This window comes from Colias croceus, chromosome 26 (assembly GCF_905220415.1).
Source record: "Colias croceus chromosome 26, ilColCroc2.1".
In the NCBI taxonomy this organism is placed as follows: Eukaryota; Metazoa; Arthropoda; class Insecta; order Lepidoptera; family Pieridae; genus Colias; species Colias croceus.
In genome coordinates this window covers 2940407-2965151 of record NC_059562.1, presented here as the reverse complement: position 1 = coordinate 2965151, position 24745 = coordinate 2940407, and the positions used below count along the sequence as shown (strand labels likewise).

General features: G+C 32.9%; 2 protein-coding genes across 2 annotated transcripts; one reads left to right on the top strand and one right to left on the bottom strand.

Moving 5' to 3' along the window:
* Nucleotides 1–1406: 1406 nt before the first annotated feature.
* On the top strand, nt 1407–14907 carry LOC123703559 (facilitated trehalose transporter Tret1-like). The gene is made up of 5 exons (XM_045651627.1): nt 1407–1488; nt 7731–7862; nt 9346–9481; nt 12400–12572; nt 13623–14907. Exons 2-5 carry the CDS (start codon nt 7785–7787, stop codon nt 14730–14732), a joined length of 1497 nt encoding a protein of 498 aa, XP_045507583.1. The 5' UTR covers nt 1407–1488; nt 7731–7784; the 3' UTR covers nt 14733–14907.
* Nucleotides 14905–22719, bottom strand: LOC123703558 (facilitated trehalose transporter Tret1-like). Its single transcript, XM_045651626.1, has 3 exons — nt 22048–22719; nt 17288–17423; nt 14905–16340 (listed from the first exon to the last, which is right to left on the bottom strand). Exons 1-3 carry the CDS (start codon nt 22093–22095, stop codon nt 15013–15015), a joined length of 1512 nt encoding a protein of 503 aa, XP_045507582.1. The 5' UTR covers nt 22096–22719; the 3' UTR covers nt 14905–15012.
* Nucleotides 22720–24745: the final 2026 nt, after the last annotated feature.

The following is a 24745-nucleotide window of genomic DNA, read 5'->3' as shown; positions in this document are numbered from 1 at the left end:
TGGTTGGTAGAGCGCAGTAATCTCAGGAGCTACGGTTTCGATTTTAAAAATTATTTCAGTATTTCATGTAAGTCTTTTATCGGGGAGGGCTATAGGCTATTTTTACACGATCGATAAGGAGCGGAGTAATGGGGGTAAAACCGCAGGGTGCGACTAGTAAGTTTGTAGGTTAGGTAGGATTCCGCTCATTTATTGATTACTAGGTTTCCACCCGCGGCTTCGCCCGCGCAGTCAAAGAAAAACCCGCATAGTTCCCGTTCCCGTGGGATTTCCGGGATTGCGTCATTTTCCCGGGATTAAAAGTAGCCTATGTCCTTTCTCGGGTATCAAAATATCTCCATACCAAATTTCATGAAAATTGGTTCAGTAGTTTAGGCGTGATTGAGTAACAGACAGACAGACAGAGTTACTTTCGCATTTATAATATTAGTATGGATATTGCATTACTGCTAATATTATTTGTAGGTATGTGCTTATTGTTTGTGTATATTTTAACACTTGGTCACGTCATAGCATATGATTTTCAGTTATCATTTGGAAATATTTACTGTTCGTCAATCTATCATTACTGATAAACTATGCTTGTTTGTATAATATTTTCATGAAAATAATATTTGTGATAATATGAACATATAGATAAAGAGGACTTTTTATTATGTGTTCTTTATGTGCCATGTAACAAGAGTCAATACTTATTTAAAACCTGTACAGCACTAGCATTCTGATATTCCATAGGTTTTATCTCATGAAATAGGATCTCCACAACGTAAATAAATGTTTTTACATCAATTTTCTATTTCACAAATAATATGTACCTATCATACAATCATCCGTAATTTTTAAGGCCTCCACCATGTTTCCACCCAGGTATCCATTTTCTTAACGAAAATTCGACTAACGTCTTGACTTGACCTGACTTTACCACTTTAATCATTAGGCAACTTTTTTCTAGAAGACGGATTTTTTTGACGTTTTTAATATAGGGCTCTTTATACCAACTTGATGACTTAAGCCTCTACTAAAGTTTCTTCAAGTTAGTTAATTTTCATCAAAAATTGTTAATCATTTCCTATATTCCTCACAAAATAACAAACCGACACACAGGTCACAACTCACAAGTCCGTTAGGTTAGATGCAAGCGTGCGGTCTATACCCGTATTCGCATAGGTTCGGTTTCAGGAATATAACGTCTAATATTTGTTACCAACGAATTTACAACTTACTGATAAAAATCGATAATATATGGTGTAATAATATATATATGCAAAAAGCATCCATTGTATGTACACATTTATTTTTGCTCGTAAAAAAATCCGTACATACACACACACATACACATATTCGTACATACACTCACACATGTGGAGACTTGAACATGCTTCGAATTCAGAGTTCACGTACAGTCAACAGTGCGGTTTAAACCATTGACGAAGTGGGTCCGTTTGGCTTTTTATTGAGTGAAAAATGTTTTAAAGTTTATAAAACAACTTAAGTATTGCTTTCTTTGCTATTTTGCTTATCGTGTTCAGTTAAACGGTTTTGTGTTAAAATGAAGTGCCGCGTCGATGCTTGATTTATCCACTCGATTTTTCGTCTTCCAAAGGGTTTGCTTCCGAGAGATTAAATGAAGTACAAAATATTTCTAAATTGTAACACATAAAAAATATTGCTGCAGCTTTCAATATTTTTATTTAATTTTATTTAGCAGAAAATATTCTTATTCTTATAAAATAAATTATAATAGATCTATCATCAAATTTTTATTCGAAGAAAAAAATATCAGTACCTAAGTAGGTAGGTATATTGTTTTACTTTACCTTAAGACATTTGCCCTCTAGCCGCACACTAGCCGCATCATATTATTAAACAAAATAATGTATTAAGACCGGATCTAGAATATTTAATAAAACAATGACATTAATTTATTAGAAGAAAGCAAGAACAATTTTCGATCACAGCAGTTTTGTAGTATTTTAGTAAAAAATACTACAAAATAATTATTTATTTTTTTTATTTATACTCTTTATTGTGCTGCCAAAATACATACAATACAAACAAAACTTATTCTAAAAGAAAAACAGCACAGAAGGCGGCCTTATCACTCAAGAGTGATCTCTTCCAGGCAACCAACTGATAGAAGGATAAATAATAAACTAGAAATAGGAGGTAGGTTGGTAGAAAGTATACGCAAAGATAAATAAATAATAATGTTATACAAAGATAATAAAAATATTATTTAATAAAGATTATAAACTAAATACTATAAAATAAAAACATACATAAAAAAAAATAAACATATCATATGTAAAATATATATATATATATGTACATACATATTATAAATACATATACAATAATACATATAAAATAATAAAAGACAAAAGTACACTAAAATAAAAATATCTGCGATAACCTTCACTTCATATGAACAAAGTAACTTACACCACAATCAGTCATTTTCAAAATAAAATAGCAAGTACAACCTTCGAAGCTGGTTCTGAGAAATGAAATAAAAACTTTTAAAATCAGCTTCGATAACAATGCTGATACGAACTCTGGACTGCCTCCCGCAGCCCGCTTATGTAAAATTCCAAACCTTATTAAAACGTTATTAAAAATACAACGAATATTACATAATAGCAACCAAGCATCTTAACTATAATTAGGTAATAGTCTATATCATAGAGTACAAACCTAGAATACTTAAAATGGAAAGTGTCTGAGTAATAACGCAATAAATACTAAAATACATATTATGTATTGTAAATTTGTATGAAATAAGCGCAAAGTTTTATCTAAATGGTCACCCCGCACCCGCGACGATTCCCCCAATGTGCCCCGATTAACCAAATACCATGTGCAATATGAGTCATTACATTTAAGATAAACAGTATTCATTAAAACGTTTAAGTTATATCTAATAATTAACAATCAGCAAAGAGTAGTGAACAACTTCCTATTAATTTGAATTTAAATTTTAATGAGATGCAATCATCGGTGGATCGATGGAATGGAGTTTAGAAAACATATTTCGATGTCGAATTCATATTTTCATCGTAAAATATTTAAAATAAAGTTACCTGAAAATAATACCTTATTCAATGATGTCAATAAACAAATGAAAAATATTAGAGATACTACTGCAACCTAAAAGCCTTCATTATACATAAACATAGTCGTGAATCTTACAAATAACACCTAACACCACTCAATTTACCTTAATTATGGTTGTAATTATACCATGTGGTATAATAACAGAACAGTCTCACAGTGCATACAAACTAAAAAGATTGCTATGCAAAAACAATCGTCATCACATAGTCATAAATTGGTCATTAACCCAAAGGTACCTGATAAATTCTCTCAAATGGCCAATATAAGGTTAACAACCTATCCTCAAATAAAACTTTACTTGCTTACGGGAGTCGATAAAAAGGCCAAGCAAAAAAACACTCCTAAAACTTAGGTCTTTTGAAGTCAAGGACGGAAACCAGACGATGAAGTTGATATGCGACCTTCATTCACAATTACTCCTACTTCTCCTTTCAATCAAATCACTACACGAGGAACAAGTAATGTATAATGGGAGTGACATTAAGAATACAAAAGGGCCCTCATTACCGCACTTCTATTGCAACCTACGCATTTCTGTTCATCCAAGGAATTGTAAAGGGACTATTGACGTCAGAACAGCAAGGTGAAATTAAATCGGAATAAAATACACATTCAACGCAAACGATGGAAGAAAAGTAAATTTTTCAGGTCACAAGAACGAATGGTTATCGATTTTAATCCTTACTTCGCCCTTGGTTCGTTCTAAAAGACCCCGAGTGAAATCCCGTGCAGACATATTATATAACAGAAACTACCTGAGCCCCGCGGTTTCACCCGCAGTACTCCGCTCCTGTTGGTCAATTTGTAAATGATACCTATGTATAGCCTAATAATTTCTCAAATCGGACCCGGATCGTTCCTGAGACTAGCGCGTTCAAACAAACAAACAAATCAACTCTTCAGTTTTATTCTCCTTTCTAGTAGAAAGTTCGAGAAAAAAATTATAGAAGAGATCTTGATGCACTATTGTTTGCATAATTCTCATAAATTATTCAAAAAAATTTATCGAATTTGTAATGTTCTAGACAAGTTCAATGTCATTAACTAGGGAATTCCTGACCCAGGAATGAGTAATTCTTACGTGTCTATTTTTGATCAAGGGCACAAATATTCTTTAAATAGTAGAGATCCTGGTACATATTTATCGGAATATATGATTTTATTATATCTTAAGGCTAAGCAATATATTCCGGAGTATCTCCATTTTCTTAATATGTATAAGACCTGAAATATTTAGGGATGATAAAAATTTATATTACTACGAAACTCTATCCTACAATAAGGATATTTCCATTGTAGTTTGATGTGTACTAGGTCCACTTGAAATTGATAAAATCTTAACCCCTTACCGCATACGGAGCCATATATGGACGACGAAGTTTATGAATTTTTTATAGGCTAACTATAAACAATATCTAAAAAAACTACCTTACATCTTAAACAGCATTTCATCGAGAATTGGAATGTAATTAATTTATACAGTGTAAATATTATCCATCAGATATATTATAGATTTAGTCTAGGGCGTGCGACGGTTTGGGTGCGCGGAAAAAACCGTGATTTTCAAATTAAGATTTCAATATCAAAAAGGTGAGTAAAGCCATGAAAAAAAATATTTCTTCATTCTTTAGTCTTTCTAAAATAAGGTAAAACATTTGGTTAGGTTGTTTTTTTTGCTTTAATCATGTTTTTTGTACTTTTCCAAATCTGTCATATTTGGCTTCGTATGCATTCCGTCCAAAATATATTATGTCATATGTGGCTGGGTATGCATTCAAGCACAGCATGGATACTTTCACTGATTGTTCCAGTATCGATCCTAGACACTTTTATCTCACTATGCTAAGCATGTAAATATTATATCATCATCAATAAATACAGACTCATGCTATATGCCACTGTATGATTTTTAATTAGCCGTTTCAGAGCAAATGCGAAAGTCAGGGAAAGCTCTTATTACCAAAAGACGTGGTCGTCTCTCAAAAACTTAGAAACATCGGCATCTCTGGAGTCTCCTCAGTATTTCTGACTCGCCAATTACCGCAAAAAAGCTACGAAAAACTCCTGCAGGACATCTGGATTTTCACTTTGATTCTGTACGATCTGATGGGATTAGTCATTACCGAATTTGGAAGAAGAACGCCCGTCAGCTATGCCTATATTGTTCCAATTTCGTTCCTTCACGTTATGTGAAAAATATAACGTGTTTTTATGTTATAATGACAAACGTAATTGTTTTAAGCAATTTCACGAAGTATAAGTTGGCTGTGATTCTGAGTGTTATTTAGGTATCCATATAAAGTACTAACATTTCGCCCGCGGCCTCGCCCGCGTTTTCAAAGAAAACCCCGCATAGTTCCCGTTCCCGTGGGATTTTCGGGATAAAACCTATCCTATGTGTTAGTCCAAGTTACCCTCTATATTATGTGTGCTAAATTTCATAGAAGTCGGTTCAGTAGTATTTGCGTGAAACAGTAACAAACAAACACATACACATACATCCACCCTCACAAACTTTCGAATTTATAATATAAGTAGGATAGGATTTATGTAAAGTATATGTAGCATATCAGTTGACTAAGCATTCAGGATACAAGCTTAAGTTTAGTTTGGGGCTTAGCAACCGTGTGTGTGAAATTAGTCCGGAATATGTTTTTATTTTATTAATCAGTTACTTTTTTCTAATTGCATACGAAGCCATATATGACAGAAAAAATACAACAAACACTGCATACGAGTCCATATATGGCGCCGTTATATATTTTCTATAATATAAGTAAATAATTTTTTTTCTCAATTTGATCTCATAATGTAAGGTCTAATAAACACTTTTTTGCAAAAAAATAATTTTTATTTCATCTCCTTAATAATTCATGCAATAAGGGGTTAAATATGTATAAAATAAAAACAAATCCAAGTTTATAAATATTATTGTGTGTGTTCTTCGAAGCGTGACCCTTGATATAAACGACCGTGATATATTGACAAAGCAGATTAAATTACTAAGTATTGACGTCTATACAGATTGTTTTAATTTTTATGCAAACGTCTACATAAATAACAGTTATTTGAAATGCGCTCTTTCGAAAAATCAATGGTTAAAAACTAAGGCTGTCTTTAAATTATCAGAACTGGACAAAATGAAAGGCCTATCAAATAAAAATAGAATCATCAAAATCGGTTCACCCAGTCAAAAGTTATGATGTAACAAACACAAAAAATACAGTCTACTAGTCTACCTACTCGTATTTTGAAGTTGGCTGAAAAAGTATCGAAAAAAGGTTACATACCTAACGGTGGTCTAAATTGCTCTAAGATAAATTATTAAAATGCGGAAGGATATTATGAAAGCGATAAATGTCTGCCTCGTTCATCAAATGAGACCAACGCGATTTCTCCTAGAGTCCGATGTGTGACGTCACTAGACACACACATGGACATATTCGCACACATTCACACATTCATCATTACTTGACAGACAAGTTTCCCTCGTGGGACAAACTTGGCAGTGAAAGATACGAGCAATACTAGGTAACTATAACATACAGAATGTACAGTAAAATAATTAAAAAGTCAATACCAAATGCAAATTTTTTCTTGGCAAAAAGTTTCAAACTGATTAAAAGTCAATTAAGTGCAGGATATAATATGAAAGTGTGTTTTTAATTAAAATAACTAATTAATTTTTTTTGAAACAGAAAATACAATTAAGTATCCAAAAGGTCTTTGTTAAACCAATACGTTGCATGAAACAAAAAGCATGTCACTATGTCAGACTCAGAATGGCAGGAAATGAGACACAGCTATACAAGGAACAGATTTATAATTAACAATCAATAGATCTCTCTGATAACATTGATTGCATCTCAGAATATGGTGCGTACCGTAGACAAGATGATTAACTTGAGCCATATTAATTATGTCATAGTAAAGTTCCGCTACCGCTTTGCTATTTTCTACCCTAAGGTCAAAATGCACCTTATATAAAGTAGCCCGACTACAATCTGTTCGCAAATACTAAAGATAGTAATGCAGGTGCAAAAATGTATCAAATCCTTCATAATTATTTAAACAGTATTACTCTATTATGAAAATGTAGAGTCCTTGCTAAACAAACTAATTAATAAACCTTTTTCATACTACATACCAGCTATACTACCAGCATATGTTTGCAGCATATGATGTTCATAATTAAGCTCTTTCTTACTTCCTTTTTTATAAAATATATTTATTATAAAATATATTTATGAATAAGTTTATTTTATACAATGTCATTGTGACTTCCTAATTCCTTCACTTAATTCAATGGAACAGACCATGTTGTTAATAATGTTTATTTTTATTTACATCTAATCTTGATACATTATTCATGTCTGCACATTGTTTATTGTCCATAGTTTGTTAACGCACATATTTTATAAAACATATCTTGATAATAATGTAGCGTTTTAATGATAAAAATCGGTCTAGTCGTTCTTGCGAAATCGTAACAAACAAGCAAAAAAATTATATCAAATCATCTAATCTCTTACCTCTACACTAGTTTCTTAAGTAGAAATTTCCCTTTTTTATACTTTAAACCTTTTCCCTACAAAATATTCTTTATTTATCAACAGATTACTCCAATAGTTTGACAAGAATGCCAATTCAGTAGATTGGTAGCTGCAAACATGGCTGGTAAACTATTGGACACCACGGGCCCAGAAAGCGTCGACATCAAGCAAAAAATGTCTCCGTTTTTGAGACAGGTAAGAATATGAAATAAACGAGATTCTATTTATGTAATTGTTAAATAAGAGTAAGAAACACGGAAGGTTTTATAAGTGATATAATTAAAAAAAAACAATTTCGACGGAACGAAAGGTGAAATAATTAATCTTTTTTTATCTTATTTTCGAACTTCTTATTTTTATTTTATAAGGAAGTTTATGTACCTACATACATAACTAATGGACTGTTTGCTCTTTTGTATTTTACAAATTAACGCAGTTTAATTCGCGTATTTCTCAGTTGATATCAAATGAGATAATATTATGCGCTCAATTTAAATTAAAACAACTAAAGATAACATTTTTTTAAGATTTTTATTACATAAATAAACTTAAATAAACTTTCTCTATATAATGTGTTAGGTAATTAATTATTTCCTTGTAAGAGACGTCGGTTGTTTCTTGTAGTTAAATTTATATAAAATATGAAAGGAAAATAGTTTTGTCCACACAAGAAAGATTCGTTTAGAAAACTTTATACTAAAGAAATATAACATTTAAACGAATAATATTTTTTTTTATAATTAATTTAAATTATGGGATATGATTACACTATTATTTATAACTATTCACTTACTCGTAAAACGATTTAGTTCTAAAAAATATATCATAAGAAAATAATCATCTTAATCACTACTTTCTTAAGACACGGAGGAATTTATGGATATCATCGCAAATGTCGTGTCAACGTCGAAATGCAGCTTAAATTAAATTATAAATTATAAATTATAAATTAATATAGCTTTTTATTTTTATTAACAATATTAAAGGGAATTGTAAAACCCGAGTTAAAGTAAAAACAATTTTGCGGCAAATTGAAGTAATCAGGAAATAGGTGTGTCGTCATTTCCCATAAGATAAAGGAACCGGAAATCACTGAATATTTTTTTGTTCAACGTCTTTGATATTATATTTTATAAATGAAATAATGTGTTATAATACGAAAATATACATTAATATAATCTGGGTTGAATTATTGTATTTTTGTCGAGCCATTATGTATGTCGCGAAATGATGTCGACTAAATGCAATTTCAGAGGTTTTTGGGTCAAGACATAAAACAATCAAACTGCAAATTATATTCTTGAGATAGTGCAATTGTGTGATTGATATATTTAGTTATTACGATTACCTACTTACAAACTATTATTATTTTGAATGTATGGTGAAATATCAATATCAGTAAGCAGTATGGAAAAAGTATAGAATATCTATTTATTATTTTTTCCATAAACTATTTCTCCGTTTCTTCCAGAATATAATTAACCTACAGCCTACTCGTCTAAAAATACAGAACAGAGTTAAAACAGGCTTCAACTTTTGTGACACTGAACAAAACTAAGACAGACTGTAGGTAGAAGCCTCTTAATTAGGTTCTATCCTCTTTGAAGAGAAGAAGTTTCACTTCTGACACGTGTGCTCGTCCACACGCTCTTTTTTACACCATGAAATATTGTTACAGTTCCTAGCAGTTAGCGGTATAGTGATGTACATGATCGGTACGGGTGCTAACATCGCATATCCTGGAGTACTGCTGGAGCAACTGCGAAAACCAGACTCCGTGCTGCGTCTCACTCCAGAACATGAGTCCTGGATTGGTTAGTATACCTTTATGCGTGGTTTTTCTATAACACTAGTACGTTCTCAAACATAATATTAGTCTGTATGTTAATTGAGAACAGTCTCTTTATAATACGCTTTTATTAGCTTCATCTGTAGGTATGTTTGCATGTAACCGGCTCCTTTAGGCTCTATTTTGATCCACTTTAAACGGACTTTAATTATTTTTTTTTCACATATCAAGGATCAATAACAACACTATAAATAAATGAGATTAACTGTGTAGTGTGTTTATTTTTTGATGGTATTCGACTTTTGCATAATTGAATAACACCTTTTTTATGAATATAAATTTGCATGCCATAAAACCAAAAATATAAATTCAAACCTTTTTTATGTTTTCTACAGTCTACACAGAATATTACTCAATACTACATAAAACATATTCTATTACCTGTACTGTATAACTGTTTATATTACCTGTAGTCTACTGTAGACCTGTCTACTTGGAAACTGAAATCGTCTGAAATAGACGAAAATGGCCAATGATGACGTGGTGAAATAGTGGGGAAATACATTCGTTTATCATTTATGCTACAATATGTTGTTTACCTATTAGATATATTGATGACAATATATTTTATAATGGACATATGACCTAGGTACATGACCAGACAATTTAAGGGAGAGGCCACAAGTCTCAGTCACCAGATGAATTTTCATTTTATTGATCTTGCTTAGAAATTTTGTCAGATTACCTATACAAGATTTTCAAGCCGTAGGAAGTTATTTTTTAAGGCATTTGGAAGGTCAATGCCACTGGTGTCCACCATGTTCAATAATAATACACTTATGACCTCAAATATTTGGAAACATAAGTTTTATTTTACCTTCTTTTTACCCACACCTTGGGTAGCCTGGAAGAACGCTGGTAAGCGATAAGGCCGCCTTATGTACTGTATCAATCCGTTTATGTGCATTATATTGTCAAATAAATAAATAGATAATCTAATTCTGTCAAATAGTGTTTACAGACACGTAGGTACATATTAACTCAATGTTACAGATATACATTTTCTCATCTCAAAAAAAAATACCTAAAATTGGTGATTTACCTTTTGTTTTGTATCCAATTGACTACGATATTTCATTGTTTAGGTATACTTAGCTTTACAATTCTTAGTAATGATTCAAGTGTACGATTACTTAAACTCAAACTATTGTATTACAAAAACTGTGTACCATAATGATGACTTCCTTGTAACAATAGAAACGAACAAATTACGTTAATATACAAATAATAGACGGTTGTTTAAATATGTTTATATGTAAAGAGCTGCACGCTAATATTTGAGAGGATTTATTTATTTTTGTGTTCATCAAGGACAAGACAATTTGAAAAACAAAATGATAGGTAATCATAAATAATTACGAGGCATTCTGTGATCTGTTAATCGAACCACTGTTAGCTAGCTACTAGTTATTATTCTGTGACGCTGTCTACGTGGTATATTTTTTATGTTACATAATATTACGTAATGTGCAAATCGCAAATCATAAGACCCGTTATTATACCTCATAGTTATGTTAATAACATATTTCTATTCTAGATTGTATGTAGGTATATCGATTGTGTCAATTATAAATGCTTTTAGACATCTCGTATCAGAAACGTATTTTATTGCATATAAGCTCTTTATATCTGGAGCCTTAAAGGGTTAGACGTTCCCTTGTGCATTGTGCACGCAAAATATGATAGTGCACACTTACCACAGGTATGGCCTATGGGTTATTTAATTGTTCTTATATTATATTCTTGATGATCATGGATCAGATAAATAAATAAATATTTCAGGACAATCATCACACACGGCACGATCTGATACCATACTAAGCTTTCGCTTGTGTTATGGAAATCATATGGCTGATAAATATATAATTTTAAATAAATACATATAGATACTATATAGATAATTAACACCCAGACACAGAGAAAACATCTATGTTCATCAAACAATAATTTGCTCCGGGTGGAAATCGAACCCACGACCTCCGGCTTGGAAGGCAGGGCCACTACCAATCAAGCCAACCGGTCAGTCATGATGATTATGATCAGATGATACAGTACAACCAATAGCTTATAGCTATGTAAAGGTATATTTCATTTTACATCTCAGGAATGCATAAAATTTTAAAATAATTATATTAGGTGCATGCCAACCTGCAATCAGTCCCGAACAAAACTGTACTTATATGTATACCTACGTATAGTTTTGTATGTATGTACATATCTCAACAAACACGTTCTAATTTTATCCGCTTTATGTGATATAAAATTAACATTATCATTATATTATTATAATACATTTTACACGCCCGTCTGTACTCGTCGGCATAATACAGGTTGTCTTCTAAAGACTCAATAATAGCTAACATGGCGCATAATAATAACACTTTCATATAAATTCGGATAAATTACAATTATTGCCAATTGCCTAACCCAGACGATCCTTTCACTTCTGACCTATCATATTATAATTATATGCCACAGATTATTTTACCAAAACTTTTAATTACTTTTAGCTCACATGCATCTATAGCAACGTTAGTTTCCTTTTTTTTTTCTTATGACTATAATATATTACTACTACGATTACCTAATACATATTACCACCACTCTTTTCTCTATATATTACTACTACAATATATATGATTAATTTTTACGAATATGAATATTAATTAGATGATTTGAAAGTTGAATTTTCATAATTCATATAATAAGCTACTGAAGCATCATTATCTTCTTATCATTATCTTATTCCACGCCCTATTACGACCTGTCTTACAGAGTCGAGGTTGCGTCTCAGCTATTATAGTTGTCTAAAAAAACGCGGTTTTTCAGAAGCCCTTATAATTATGTACCTACAACTATAAATTGTATTTTTTATTCTTCCAGCATCAATCCTGGGCTTAGCGCTGATATCCGGGATCGTCATGGCGCCTTTTTGTCTTCAGAAATTAGGCCGTCGTCTCACCAACCAGCTGAGCTGCTTGCCTGCGCTGTGTGGCTGGGCCCTATTGGTTACTGCTAAAGACCCCGCTGTGATACTTGTTAGCAGATCTTTACAGGTAAATAAAATATCTTAACGATTAAAATACTTCAATTTATTTATTAATATTGCTTAATAACCCTTAATTACTCACACGGGGTCAAGACACTTTCAAATCCGAAAAAATTATGTTTGAATGTTCAGAACGCAACAGCTCTAAAATCGACTGAGTCTAGAGGTATAACAATATACATTATACAATATACATGTCATAATAAGATGGTCTATTGGACTATTTTGTATTTAAAAGGTGTGGTCGATGCCCTAAAAATAAAAATGACGCCACTTCCCATACTAAATCTGCCATTGTTGCAGACAAACAGACGATACTTATTTCGCATATAATTGACGAAACGTTTTGAATCGTGTGCTCCATTATCTCTGATTGACTTTAGGTCAATTGCGTCATTTGAGAATGGTTTCGAGTCAAAATGGCAAAATTGACTCAATGAGATCTACGCGCCTATTTATATGATACGCGATTTAATTTAACGTGCAAAGTACGGAAAACAAATAGATTGATGAGGTTTCTTTGTAATAAGTACTGTAAATATATTATTATGTGGGACTGGACTGTGCCCCGGGTTATTTTTTCCTTATTTCGATTTTCGTATACAGATAGAAAGATTATTGCACCATACTTGCACTATATTACGATTCGAAATTTATCAAACACATTTTATTATTGTTACAAATTTGTATTATTATAACTATCTATGTTTAAATTTTTTGTAAGTTATCAATGCTTGATTTTGAAATATAGGAAATTATAATATGCAGAATCTCCAAAAGTTACTTCGATATTTTGACGTCGATATATAATTTGTATGCAGTACATATGTACGTATACACTACTTGAATTTAAATTAGCCTTTTTATATCACATATGACTCTGACCTTGAAAATGATAAGATGTCACTGGCAGTTTCATGTTAAATACGTGACCAATACCCATGCTATTAATTGTCCGTATTATGTTCGAAATATAATGATATACCTACTTAAATTAAACTATACAATACAGTAAATATTAAGACTTGATTAATTTGAAACTGTGTATCAATTTCAGGGTTTCGCAATGGGACTGCAAGCAGCCGCCGCTCCCGTCTCCATCGCTGAATATTCCGCGCCAAAACACAGAGGAGCTTTTCTAGCAACTATCGCATTTTCCTTCGCTACAGGAATGTTAGTAGCCCACGTCTTTGGTACATTCCTGTATTGGAGAACAGCTGCTGTTGGGTGCGGAAGTTTCTACGCCATAGCTCTATTATTGATCTCTTTATCACCAGAAACCGCACCATTCCTGGCATCTAAAGGCAAATTTGAAGAATGCCGAAAAGCATTCCGTTGGCTCAGAGGTATCGATGAAAATTCCGAAAAGGAATTAGAAGTCCTACTCGACAGCCAGAAGAAAACCTCAGCACCATCGAAGAAATCGAAAATTAAACTGTTCTTCGAAATCGTGCGCAAGCCTGAATTTTATAAGCCCACTGTGATAATGATGTATATGTTTATATTGTTCCAAATATCTGGTATGACTGTTGTACCGTCTTATACAGTACCTATGATGGAAGAAGTGACAGCGGGTGCGATTGAATCGTGTACTAGCATGCTGATGGTGGACATGGTACGATTTCTAACGGCCATTTTATCATGTGTCGTTGTGAACAAACTGAACAGAAGAACTGTCCTCTTTTTGGGTGTCTATATCAGTGTAATTGCATTATTTACGACATCCTTGCTTTTATACTTAAGAGATTTCGGTTATATACCTGAAGAGTACAAATGGACGCCTGTGATCCCGACTTTGATATACATTTTTGGAAAGACGTTAGGAATTTTACCAATACCTTGGGCAATCGCTGGCGAAATCTTTCCCTTAGCTTACAGATCTCTAGGTAGTGGAATATCTGGAATGTTCCTGTCAATTATGTTCTTCGTTGTTGTGAAAACAGCTCCAACATCATTCAGACAGATTGGTGTCAGTGGAACGTTTTGTGTGTACGGGATATGTATTGCTATTTGCGGCGTTTTCTTATTTTTCTTATTGCCAGAAACGAAAGGTAAAACTTTGTATGAAATTGAATGTTATTTCAAAGGCACGAAAGGTAATATTGGTGAAACTGAACCCCACGAAAAGGATAAAATGTTGGAACTGGAGAACATAGAGGGAGGTTGAGAAGGAACACAGGAATAAAAGGAAACGCTTTTCAGCATATAGAGCTGGCCATGTAGTTAGGAGGAATTTACGATTTAAATGGATATGCATTTAATGAATAGTATTATTTTGACACAATATATTCTATTTTTGTGATATTTTTTATACTCAGTATAAATAAAACAATACGAAATGAATAAAATCTTTTATTTGTTCACCTTATTGAGATTTACAATGACCGTTGTATAATAGTTATATAAAAATAAATAATTCAAGTTAACATATTATCACATCTTTAAAACTAATACAGTATATGCGAGCTGCATCTACGCATTTCATTACTGTGAACACCGTTTAGAGGCTCTATACATTTGCGGTCAGCTGACGTTATACCTCTAAAACTATCCTCGATTTCCTGCAAAGATCTATCCTTTGTTTCCGGCAACATGAAATATATAACTGATAGACAGCCCACCACTACTCCTGTATACATTAAATAAGTTACTGACAAACCAACCGCTGACGTTAAAACAGGGAAACATTTAACTGCGACAAAGAAGTTGAAAGATAAAGCTAAAACACTAATACCTCCTCCAAATCCACGGTATTCCAATGGGAAAATCTCCCCTGAAATCGCAAATGGAATCGATGATATACCAATTGTCAATGAAAACATGTACAATCCTATTAATCCGATTGGTACCCATTGACTTTCGAATGGCAATGAGTTATTCTCCCTTGCATAAACATAATAACTTTTACCTAAATACGCTATCACACATATCGCTGAACTACTAAATAATAATGTACGTCTTCTCATCGTCTTCATTAAAAATACAGCCAATATATTACAGATCAGTCTTTCAATATCCAAAGCGACCATTAACACTTTGGCGTTAGCTTCTGGTCCTACAACTTGATGGATAATATCCATCGCATACGAACTAATAACATTGATACCGGCAAATTGGAACATGGTATACATAAAGAACATAATAGTTATAGGTTTGTAAAATTCGGGCTTCCTAGATGTATCCTTTATATAGATGAAAAAGCGCTTGATACGCTCTTTTCTTGATATATCCTGTCCTGCAAAACTGGACTTGCGTAACGATTTCTGTGCGGCTATCATGTTTTCTAATTCGGCTTCTTGCTCGGCATTCCTTCCTCGCAACCAGAAGAAAATTTCTTCACCCTCTTGGTACCTTCCTTTGGAAATTAACCAGGACGGGGATTCGGGGTTATATATGATGAGAATTAAGCTAGTGAATGTGATGAATGAACATATTAAAGCACTTTGTTGCCAGCTGAAATATGTTCCTAAACTGTGGGCAAACATGACACCGGTTGTTAGGGATAGGGACACACTAGTTAGGAACGCTCCTCGATTCTTTGGGTCCGTCATTTCACCAATGATGATAGATCCAAGTGGTCCCAGCATGCCCATGGCAACACCTTGGAGGAATCTTGCTATTATGAGACAGGTCACACTGTCTGCCATAAGAAGAGTGAACCATCCTGTTAAAATAGGCAGGATGGTGAGGAGATGTGACTTCTTTCGGCCGAGGGTGTCCATCAGAGGTGTGATGATGAAATTCCCCATGATCAACGCGAATCCGACGATTGATGCTGAAATGAAAATATTTATATTTTTTATAATCTATATACATACCTAGGTACCTAGGTACTAATAAGTAATCTTTAATTATGTTAGTATAGCATTGTTAGACTTGTAGGTTTAATAAGCTTGGTTAGCAATAATGGACAATAACAGCTCAATAATCGTTATCTCTTATCATTACTACTTGAAACGTTTTCAATACAGGTGTTATTTTAAATCACAACTTTAAATAATGACGAAATGATCGACGTATTTATTTAGTAGATTTTTAGAGTGCACGTCATCATCAATTTTTTCACAACGTTTTTGAACGTATGACGCTATAAAATTGTCGCGTGTATACCTAACTATATCTTATTCCGCGTTCAGACTTCAGACGCTTGCGTTCAAAATTACATTCAACGAGCACAAGCATGTAAATTGTAAACATGTTGTTTACTTGTTTGTGCATGCGCCCGTGTTTATTTGTTTGTACCGTAAGCGCACGGGCTGCTTGCCAGGCTGCTTGCCACGCGTCCGAACCATGAACGTACCATAAGAACTACAAATATTCTATTGATTTAGTCGATTTGTTGTGTATGTGACTATTGAATAAAAATTAAAAAGAAATCGATATCATAGAAGATAAATACCAATGACTCTTCTCTTTTTTGTCGTACTGTTGTTGTTTAACTACATACTAGATATACTTATAGGTAATATGTAGTATGTATTGTATAAAGAGTAATAACCATATAGAGTTGTTTTTCGTAAGTATATGAAAAAAAACGAGTGTGCCGAGCACACGTGTCAGAAGTGAAACTTCTTTGGCATAATTTAATGATACCAAAATCGTCGCTTTGCTCCATGACGTGACGGCGTTGCCATGACGCGACCTTGAAATTTTACTCTCAACGCGCCTAAAGAAGTTCCACTTCAAAAACAAAAGTTATCTATTATTAAGAAAAATATTTACCAATCCATGATTCTTGGCTAGGCGTGGCCTTTATATGTGACCCAGGCAGACGCAAAGCTGGTATCAAAATAGCGGAGAAACCGATGACCCCGCCATGTCCCACAATGTTTAGTGCAACGCTGGCGGTCAGGAAACACTGAAAATATTATTTAATGAATTAATGACAAGGTATATTTTAACACAGCCTTAAGCGCGTCACACACGGACCCACAAAATTTCGGGTCATTTGTAACAAGATGGCGGTTCTACAGGGGCGCTGATACCGGATACCTTAAGATACTATTATAACGTTTCATATTAGAGAATCTTAACATAAAATATTATAGTATCTTCACTGTGTGTGACGCGCTTTATCGATGACAACGATCTCGGCCAGACAACCCATATTATTGCTTAGGTAGGTACTGCAAAATTAAACTCTCCATAAATGAATGTACAAAAGTTTTACACACAGATGGATATTAAATAAAATATATATAATTAGACGAAAATTTATAAAAAATGTAGAACTATCAATAGATCACATTGTAATAAAAATGTGTGCGTGTACTAGTGTACACACGTAAGAAGTGAAACTTCTTTATGACCTTTTATCAAAAAATAATTTACTATCTATATGCAACTTTATAGAAATACGTCGAATCACGTGTGGTAGGGATAAGAAAAAGATGGCGCGTAACGGAAAAATGTCAGGCGTAACGAAAAAATGTTACACTAAATTTTTTTCCAACCCCTATAAAGAAGTTTCACTTTGCGTCGATTTGTACCTATTGAGGTACAAATCGACGCATTTGATACACGTTTTGATCAGTGATCACGGTCATTGATATCTAAAATTTATTATAAATACACACTTGAAACCACTACAAAGCCACTACAGTAGCAATATAAGATAAAAACCTCTTTATTACAGGTACCTATATTATTAAGAAATGCAACATATCCGATACGATAAGATTATTTATTTCACGAAATATTAGATTTATTCGTTTTAAAAACTTCTATATATATCTGTGTTAAATATGAAAGTTGTTACGTTAAAATGGATAAACAAACACACGAACAATTTAATACTAAAACAAGTCTAGATAAGAAGGATTATAATATAAGTGTAAGATTTAATCAGCTCGACCTTCGCAATGCCACAGAACAGATATTATCATCCCGCAATAGCCTTCAAAATAAAGTCAAACGAAAATAGAAAATTTGTCTTTTCTTCACGCCTAAACCACTGAACCGATTTGGATGACATTTGGTACAGAGATAGTTTGAGACCGGAGACCGGAGATTGGAGAAATGATAGGGTTGTATCTCAGAAATCCCACGTGAACGGGAACGGGAACTATGCGCATTCTTGTTGGAATAAATTGGCGAAAAATTTCATATATAGGTTTAAAACATAGGTAAATAATAAATAAATGAATAAATGAAGCTGACACATCCTAAAAATGAAAGACGATATTGATAAAATAATTAAAAAATTAAAAACAAGATTATATTAATGTTTAATATTACATTTATTAGATAGCTTGCGCAATATTTTGTCCATATAATATCGATAATATTAACAAATAAATGCGATGCGTATCTTTTGTACTTACACGCATATTCACATAGCAACTATTTACAAGGCTACAACCTTGACTTCAATATTTTATAATAATTGTATCATTTATCTTTAAAAAAATATTACACATTCATATCGATAACAAATTACTCACACGAAGTTTCTAGGAGACAATTTTTTATACTACACTAGCTGCGCTCCGCGGTTTCACCCGCGTGGTCCTTTCACCCCTTTGGTCTTAAGGTGAGTATCGACTTCGCGCTCCAAGAGATCGAACATTGGCGCGCGCTCCAGCCGCGTGAAATGGATACCAGTTTGGAACGCGCGCCAAAATGTTCGTTGGAGCGGTCGAACGCGGAGCGGTCCGTTCCGTCGGGTGTCGGTTTTTTACCGCGCATCAAACGTGGCGCGCGCGCCAATGGAGACGGGTTTGTCGTATTTTTTGTGTTTGTTGCGCTCCGAGTAATAATTATGGATAACCAAAGTGAAGTGAATTTTTTTATTGTGTCTTCTATCACTTCGAACTGCATATCTCTTATAAGTGGCACTCCATACTGCATTCTTTTTCGGTACAGATCTTTTATCCACCAACGCACTTTTCGTTTCTGTTTTTTCTTTCTTATTATGCTGTGTATAATTAATTACAAAAGCTGCTGCTGCTCGTACACGACTGGCTTCCATGATGAACGGTCAAACACTGGAACGGTTGCCACGCGCGCCAGGCGCGCTTAGTTGATATACTTCAATTATTTGGAACGCGCTCCGCGGAACGCACTCTCGGCGCGGTCATTCATGGCGCGCGCGCCAGGAGCGCGAAGTCGATACCCAGCTTTAGCGTGATGATATAATATAGCCTATAAGCCTTCCTCGATTAATGGGCTATCTAACACCGAAATAATTTTTCAAATCGGACCAGTAGTTCCTGAGATTAGCGCGTTCAAACAAACAAACTCTTCAGCTTTGTAATATTAGTAAGTATAGAAGATAGATGTGCCGCGCGGAATTATCGCATTGCTCCGCTCTTTATATTTATCTAAGCGTGATATCTATACATCTATACATATAATAAATCTGTAGAAGGGTCAATTCTGTACATTGAAAATATTGAAAAAATAAATAGCAGGGGGTGTCACTGGATCGATACCAAACCCAAATATGTGATTAAAAAAATTTTTGTCTGTCTGTCTGTCTGTCTGTCTGTCTGTATGTGAAGGCATCACGTGAAAACTAGCGGTTCGATTTCGATGAAACTTGGTATAATTATACCTTATTATCCTGGGCGTAAAATAGGATACTTTTTATCCTGGAAAAATACGTAGAAAAAAATTAATCTAAATTTTTCAGTTTTATCCATAGACGTTGTTCCGTAGAACCGCGAACACACGTTGCGTATTATTATAGGCCTAGCCATATTTGGGAATTGGGTCCAATAGATATTTATAAGATTTTATTGTCAGAGGTACTCAAAATGGAGAAATAAACCATCCACGCGAAGACCGATATCCGCGCGGACGGAGTCGCGGGCGGAAGGTATTATAATAAATCTGTAGAAGGGTCAATTCTGTATATTGAAAATATTGAAAAAATAACTAGCAGGGGGTGTTACTGGATCGATACCAAACCTAAATATGTGATTAAAAAAAATTTTGTCTGTCTGTCTGTCTGTCTGTCTGTCTGTCTGTATGTGAAGACATCACGTGAAAACTACCGGTTCGATTTCGATGAAACTTGGTATAATTATACCTTATTATCCTGGGCGTAAAATAGGATACTTTTTATCCTGGAAAAATACGTAGAAAAAAAATTAATCTCAATTTTTCAGTTATCCATAGACGTTGTTCTGTAGTAGGTACCGCGAACACACGTTGCGTATTATTATAGACCTAGCCGTATTTGGGTCCAATAGATATTTATAAGATGTCATTGTCCGAGTTACTCAAAATGGAGAAATAAACCATCCACGCAAAGACCGACATCCGCGCGGACGGAGTCGCGGGTGGAAGCTAGTAATACATAAAGCCTTCCTCGATAAATGGACCGACTATCTAACAGTGAAATAATTTTTCAAATCCGACCCGTGGTTCCTGATATTAGCGCGTTCAACAAAGCCAACAAACAAGCAAATTCTTCAGTTTTATTGTATTGCCTAGTACTTATTAAGATTTGAAATAATATTCTTTGTATTATATATCTTTGACCATCTGATTCGATGGCAATTGGCATTGTTTATGTACTTGAGATATAATTAAGGACACGTGTAAAAACTAAAAATAACATACATACTAGGTATTAGGATCTTGACATTGATTTCTTACAAATATGAGAGAACAGGTAGACCGTATACTATTATAATTTGATGCAAGTGTATGAATATATAGGTGCGTTTTAATTTATTTATCTCTGTCTTACTTTTGGAAATATGCATTTGGAAGATTCATCCTTCATTCTTCAAAAAGGATTTATGGATATACTAACACCTTAACGTTTCTTCTATTTTAATATTGTAAGACAATCGAGATTTTCTGCACTACATTTTATAAATTATTTATTATATTATATTTAATAACAGGTACAGGTTTATCGTCATCATCATCATAAGAAAGTCATAGGAAGCTAATATGAAAATTTTCTATATTCCGTTTAGCTAAGATTCAAAAGAGTTAAGATGAAATATTTCAATGAAGAGTTTGTTTGTTTGAACGCGCTAATCTCGGGAACTACTGGTCCGATTTGAAAAATTCTTTCGGTGTTAGATAGCCCATTTATCAAGGAAGGCTATAGGCTATAAATAATCACGCTACGACCAGCAGGAGTGGAGCCACGGGGGTGAAACCACGCGGAGCAGCTAGTGTTTTAATAAGTTTATTTGTCTACAAACTAAATTGTGTATTTATCATAGAATCTTTTTTCCTTATATTATCACTATATTATCAATTTAGTTCAAATATGTGTGGATTTATGTAATTTACTAATGTCTATATATCTAGTATTTTTTTATAATTTATTCATTGTAACGCTTGTGTGCTTGGTATCACGTATAAAACACATTAATTTACTTTTACTAACTATTACAGTCATTAAACAATACTAATAATGCGTCTCTTTTTACGAAGAAATTATTTTACATAAGAAAAATTGTAACAAACGTAAATTATAACATTACTAATAATAAAATAAATAAAAACAAACATACCTGTCTTATAAAAGGCTTATACCTATGTTCATCACTCACTTTCTCCATTTTATATTAAAATTATAACACAAACATAATTAATTTGTCAATTTCATTAACAATAGTAATGCGTCTACCCTCTAGCCAAAGGAAATCCTTGTAAATCTTATTATCTGCGGTGTCAACGATATTTGTTCGACAATAAGATTAGATTAGTCCTGTTTGTTCGCAGCTAATCAATGATAACAATATATTCACATTTTTGTCCAAGTGTTGACAGGTGATTAACTTATATTAAATTCTAATTTCGGCTAACTTTTTTTCACGAAACTTTTGTTCTTTGTATTGCTAGCCTACTGGCTAACATGTGAAGAACTGTAAAGACTAGTAGATCATATGGACATAATAAGCTAAAAAAGAACGTATATTTCTATAAATACTACACCACACTAAAACACGACTACACTTTTCAGTTTTAACAAGTCATGCTCACGCCGAGAATAAAAAAAAAACTTTCTATTATTTTATTTTAAATTCCGCGCCATTTTGAGTCATCGTTCAAAATTTCAAAAATACTATAGACATATTTTTTTCAGTTCTGAATAAAATTATAAATGTTTAAATATCTACGAGTAGACACTGCACAATTATTTTCTTAGGTACATTGAGCTAAACGCGACTTTTACGACTAAATATATGAATTTTGGCACAGACTTCTGAAACATAGCCAGAGATACCTATATTAGGTCTAAGATATTAGGGCTCAGATCAATAAATATTTAAAAAAATGGTGGATTGGAAGTAGGTAATAAGTGTGTAGGTATCATAAGCTTGTTCAAATGTAATAAAATTGTTTTATTTTATTTAAATTAAGTAGGTCTATGCAGCTGGATATAGGTAGGTAGTTACTATTCGTTGTTTATTAAATTCTGGATAAAACCATGTAGGTACCCCATCAACATTCAAATTACATAAAAAATACTATGGGATATTCGTCACTTTCCATCAATTACCATACTGCACATGAATCTACACTCAAAACACTATCATTAGACCATTATTATATTATATTTTATTTATACTTATCTCCCGCCATTTATCTAATGCAGATTATAAACTACAATAATAATGAATACCACCGTGTAGAGTTCATAATACAATGTCTGTAAAGTTCATCAAAATGTTCTAGGGCATTTTCACAAAAATGTACCCCCTGCTTGAAAAATACATTTTTTAATAAAGTATTATATTTTAAACTTTTTTTGGTCTCTTTAAAACGGAAATTCAATATACTTCAAGAAAAAATATAATACAATGGGTTTAAAATGAGAAATCTGTAAAAATAATAGGACACAATGGAAAGACTCGCAATTTTATATCAGTTTTGTGACTATATTCAGTAGCTGGAAAAACAGTGCAAAATATAAGAATTTTTAGATATTGTTTATTTATTAACTTAAAATCGTTATTTTGTATATTTTAAACACTCACTATTCCCAACTTTTGGATCTAAGCTAATTAAAAAAAATAATAGTACATTCAGTATTGTGACTCTGGTACTTTAACTGTCATTATTATCTTTACATTTAAAATGTTAGATACTTTTTTAGAGAAAAGGCAACAAATATAACACTTATGTATTATTCTCCATTAAAGGGACTGATTTGAAGGGCATTAAATGTAAAATCTACTGAAATATTTAAAAAATTCAGCTCCGTATTATAGGGACAGTCACACAACCGAATACCTAAAAAGGGAAAGGGTGCGTTTACATGGCGAAAAAAAAGTACGCAGGCACATAATAAATATACCTAATTATAAACTTAACTTAACTTCAACCTAAATTATCACAATCAGTTCGGACTAAGCCATCACATTATTATTATTTATCTAAAGGGTTAATTACTATCAAGATTCAAGAATAAGAAGTCTTTTTTATGTTTTATATTGGCACTAATCAAATTAATCAGTCGATAATCAGTCTTCGTGATTCGTTTATTATTAACCTTAAATAAATAATCTCAATCACCATATTGGATAAAAAATCTTGTTTCAGTGGACGCTGCAAACACGAAGGTTAATCTGTAAATAAAAAAAAAACCAATGAAAAATATCGTAAAAAAAATTAAGATTTTTGTTTCATTATTACCTTTCGTAGTTAAACAAGGCACATTGTCTAGATTCTTAGTTCTGCTGGATTATTTTGTTTCTTTTTATGCATACTGCTTCTTTTTTTCCTCTAAAAAAAAAATTTACTTCCTCATGCAAAATGATCAATCAGCTGTTGCGATCTGTATGGGGAAATTATTTTTATTTTTGAAATCTACTTTTGGAACTCAGTCAAAAATGTCTTAGAAAAATATTTTTATAGCTCAAGAAAATCGCCATGTAAACATTGCTTTATGTGTTCAGGCATGTTGTGACTTTTCGTTCAGCGTATATGTGACCGCTCAAATAGTCACACAGCGGAAGTCACATTTGATAATCCTCTCGTAATAAAAACGGTTTAAAATATAACCACAACACTTATATTCATCAAAACTTTTGATCGACTTACATATAAAAACATTTAAAACAAAATTAACTAAATACTACAAGATAAATAGATAGAAATAAGCCAAAATATGGTCACATACCTGAATGAAGAATTTGGTCCTTGCGGCTTGCAAACACGCGTACACTCCTTCTAAGCAGTTTTTGGACCCTGAAGGCTTCTAAC

Bases quoted from the DNA above. Each gene is read 5' to 3' on its own strand.
- LOC123703559 (XM_045651627.1), top strand. From the start codon at position 7,785: ATGGCTGGTAAACTATTGGACACCACGGGCCCAGAAAGCGTCGACATC. The intron at 7,863-9,345 runs GTAAGAATATGA...ATATTGTTACAG, and splicing joins TGTCTCCGTTTTTGAGACAG to TTCCTAGCAGTTAGCGGTAT. The intron at 12,573-13,622 runs GTAAATAAAATA...TATCAATTTCAG, and splicing joins TTGTTAGCAGATCTTTACAG to GGTTTCGCAATGGGACTGCA.
- LOC123703558 (XM_045651626.1), bottom strand. From the start codon at position 22,095: ATGGAGAAAGTGAGTGATGAACATAGGTATAAGCCTTTTATAAGACAG. The intron at 17,424-22,047 runs GTATGTTTGTTT...TAATATTTTCAG, and splicing joins ATAAGCCTTTTATAAGACAG to TGTTTCCTGACCGCCAGCGT. The intron at 16,341-17,287 runs GTAAATATTTTT...TTTTCATTTCAG, and splicing joins TAGCCAAGAATCATGGATTG to CATCAATCGTCGGATTCGCG.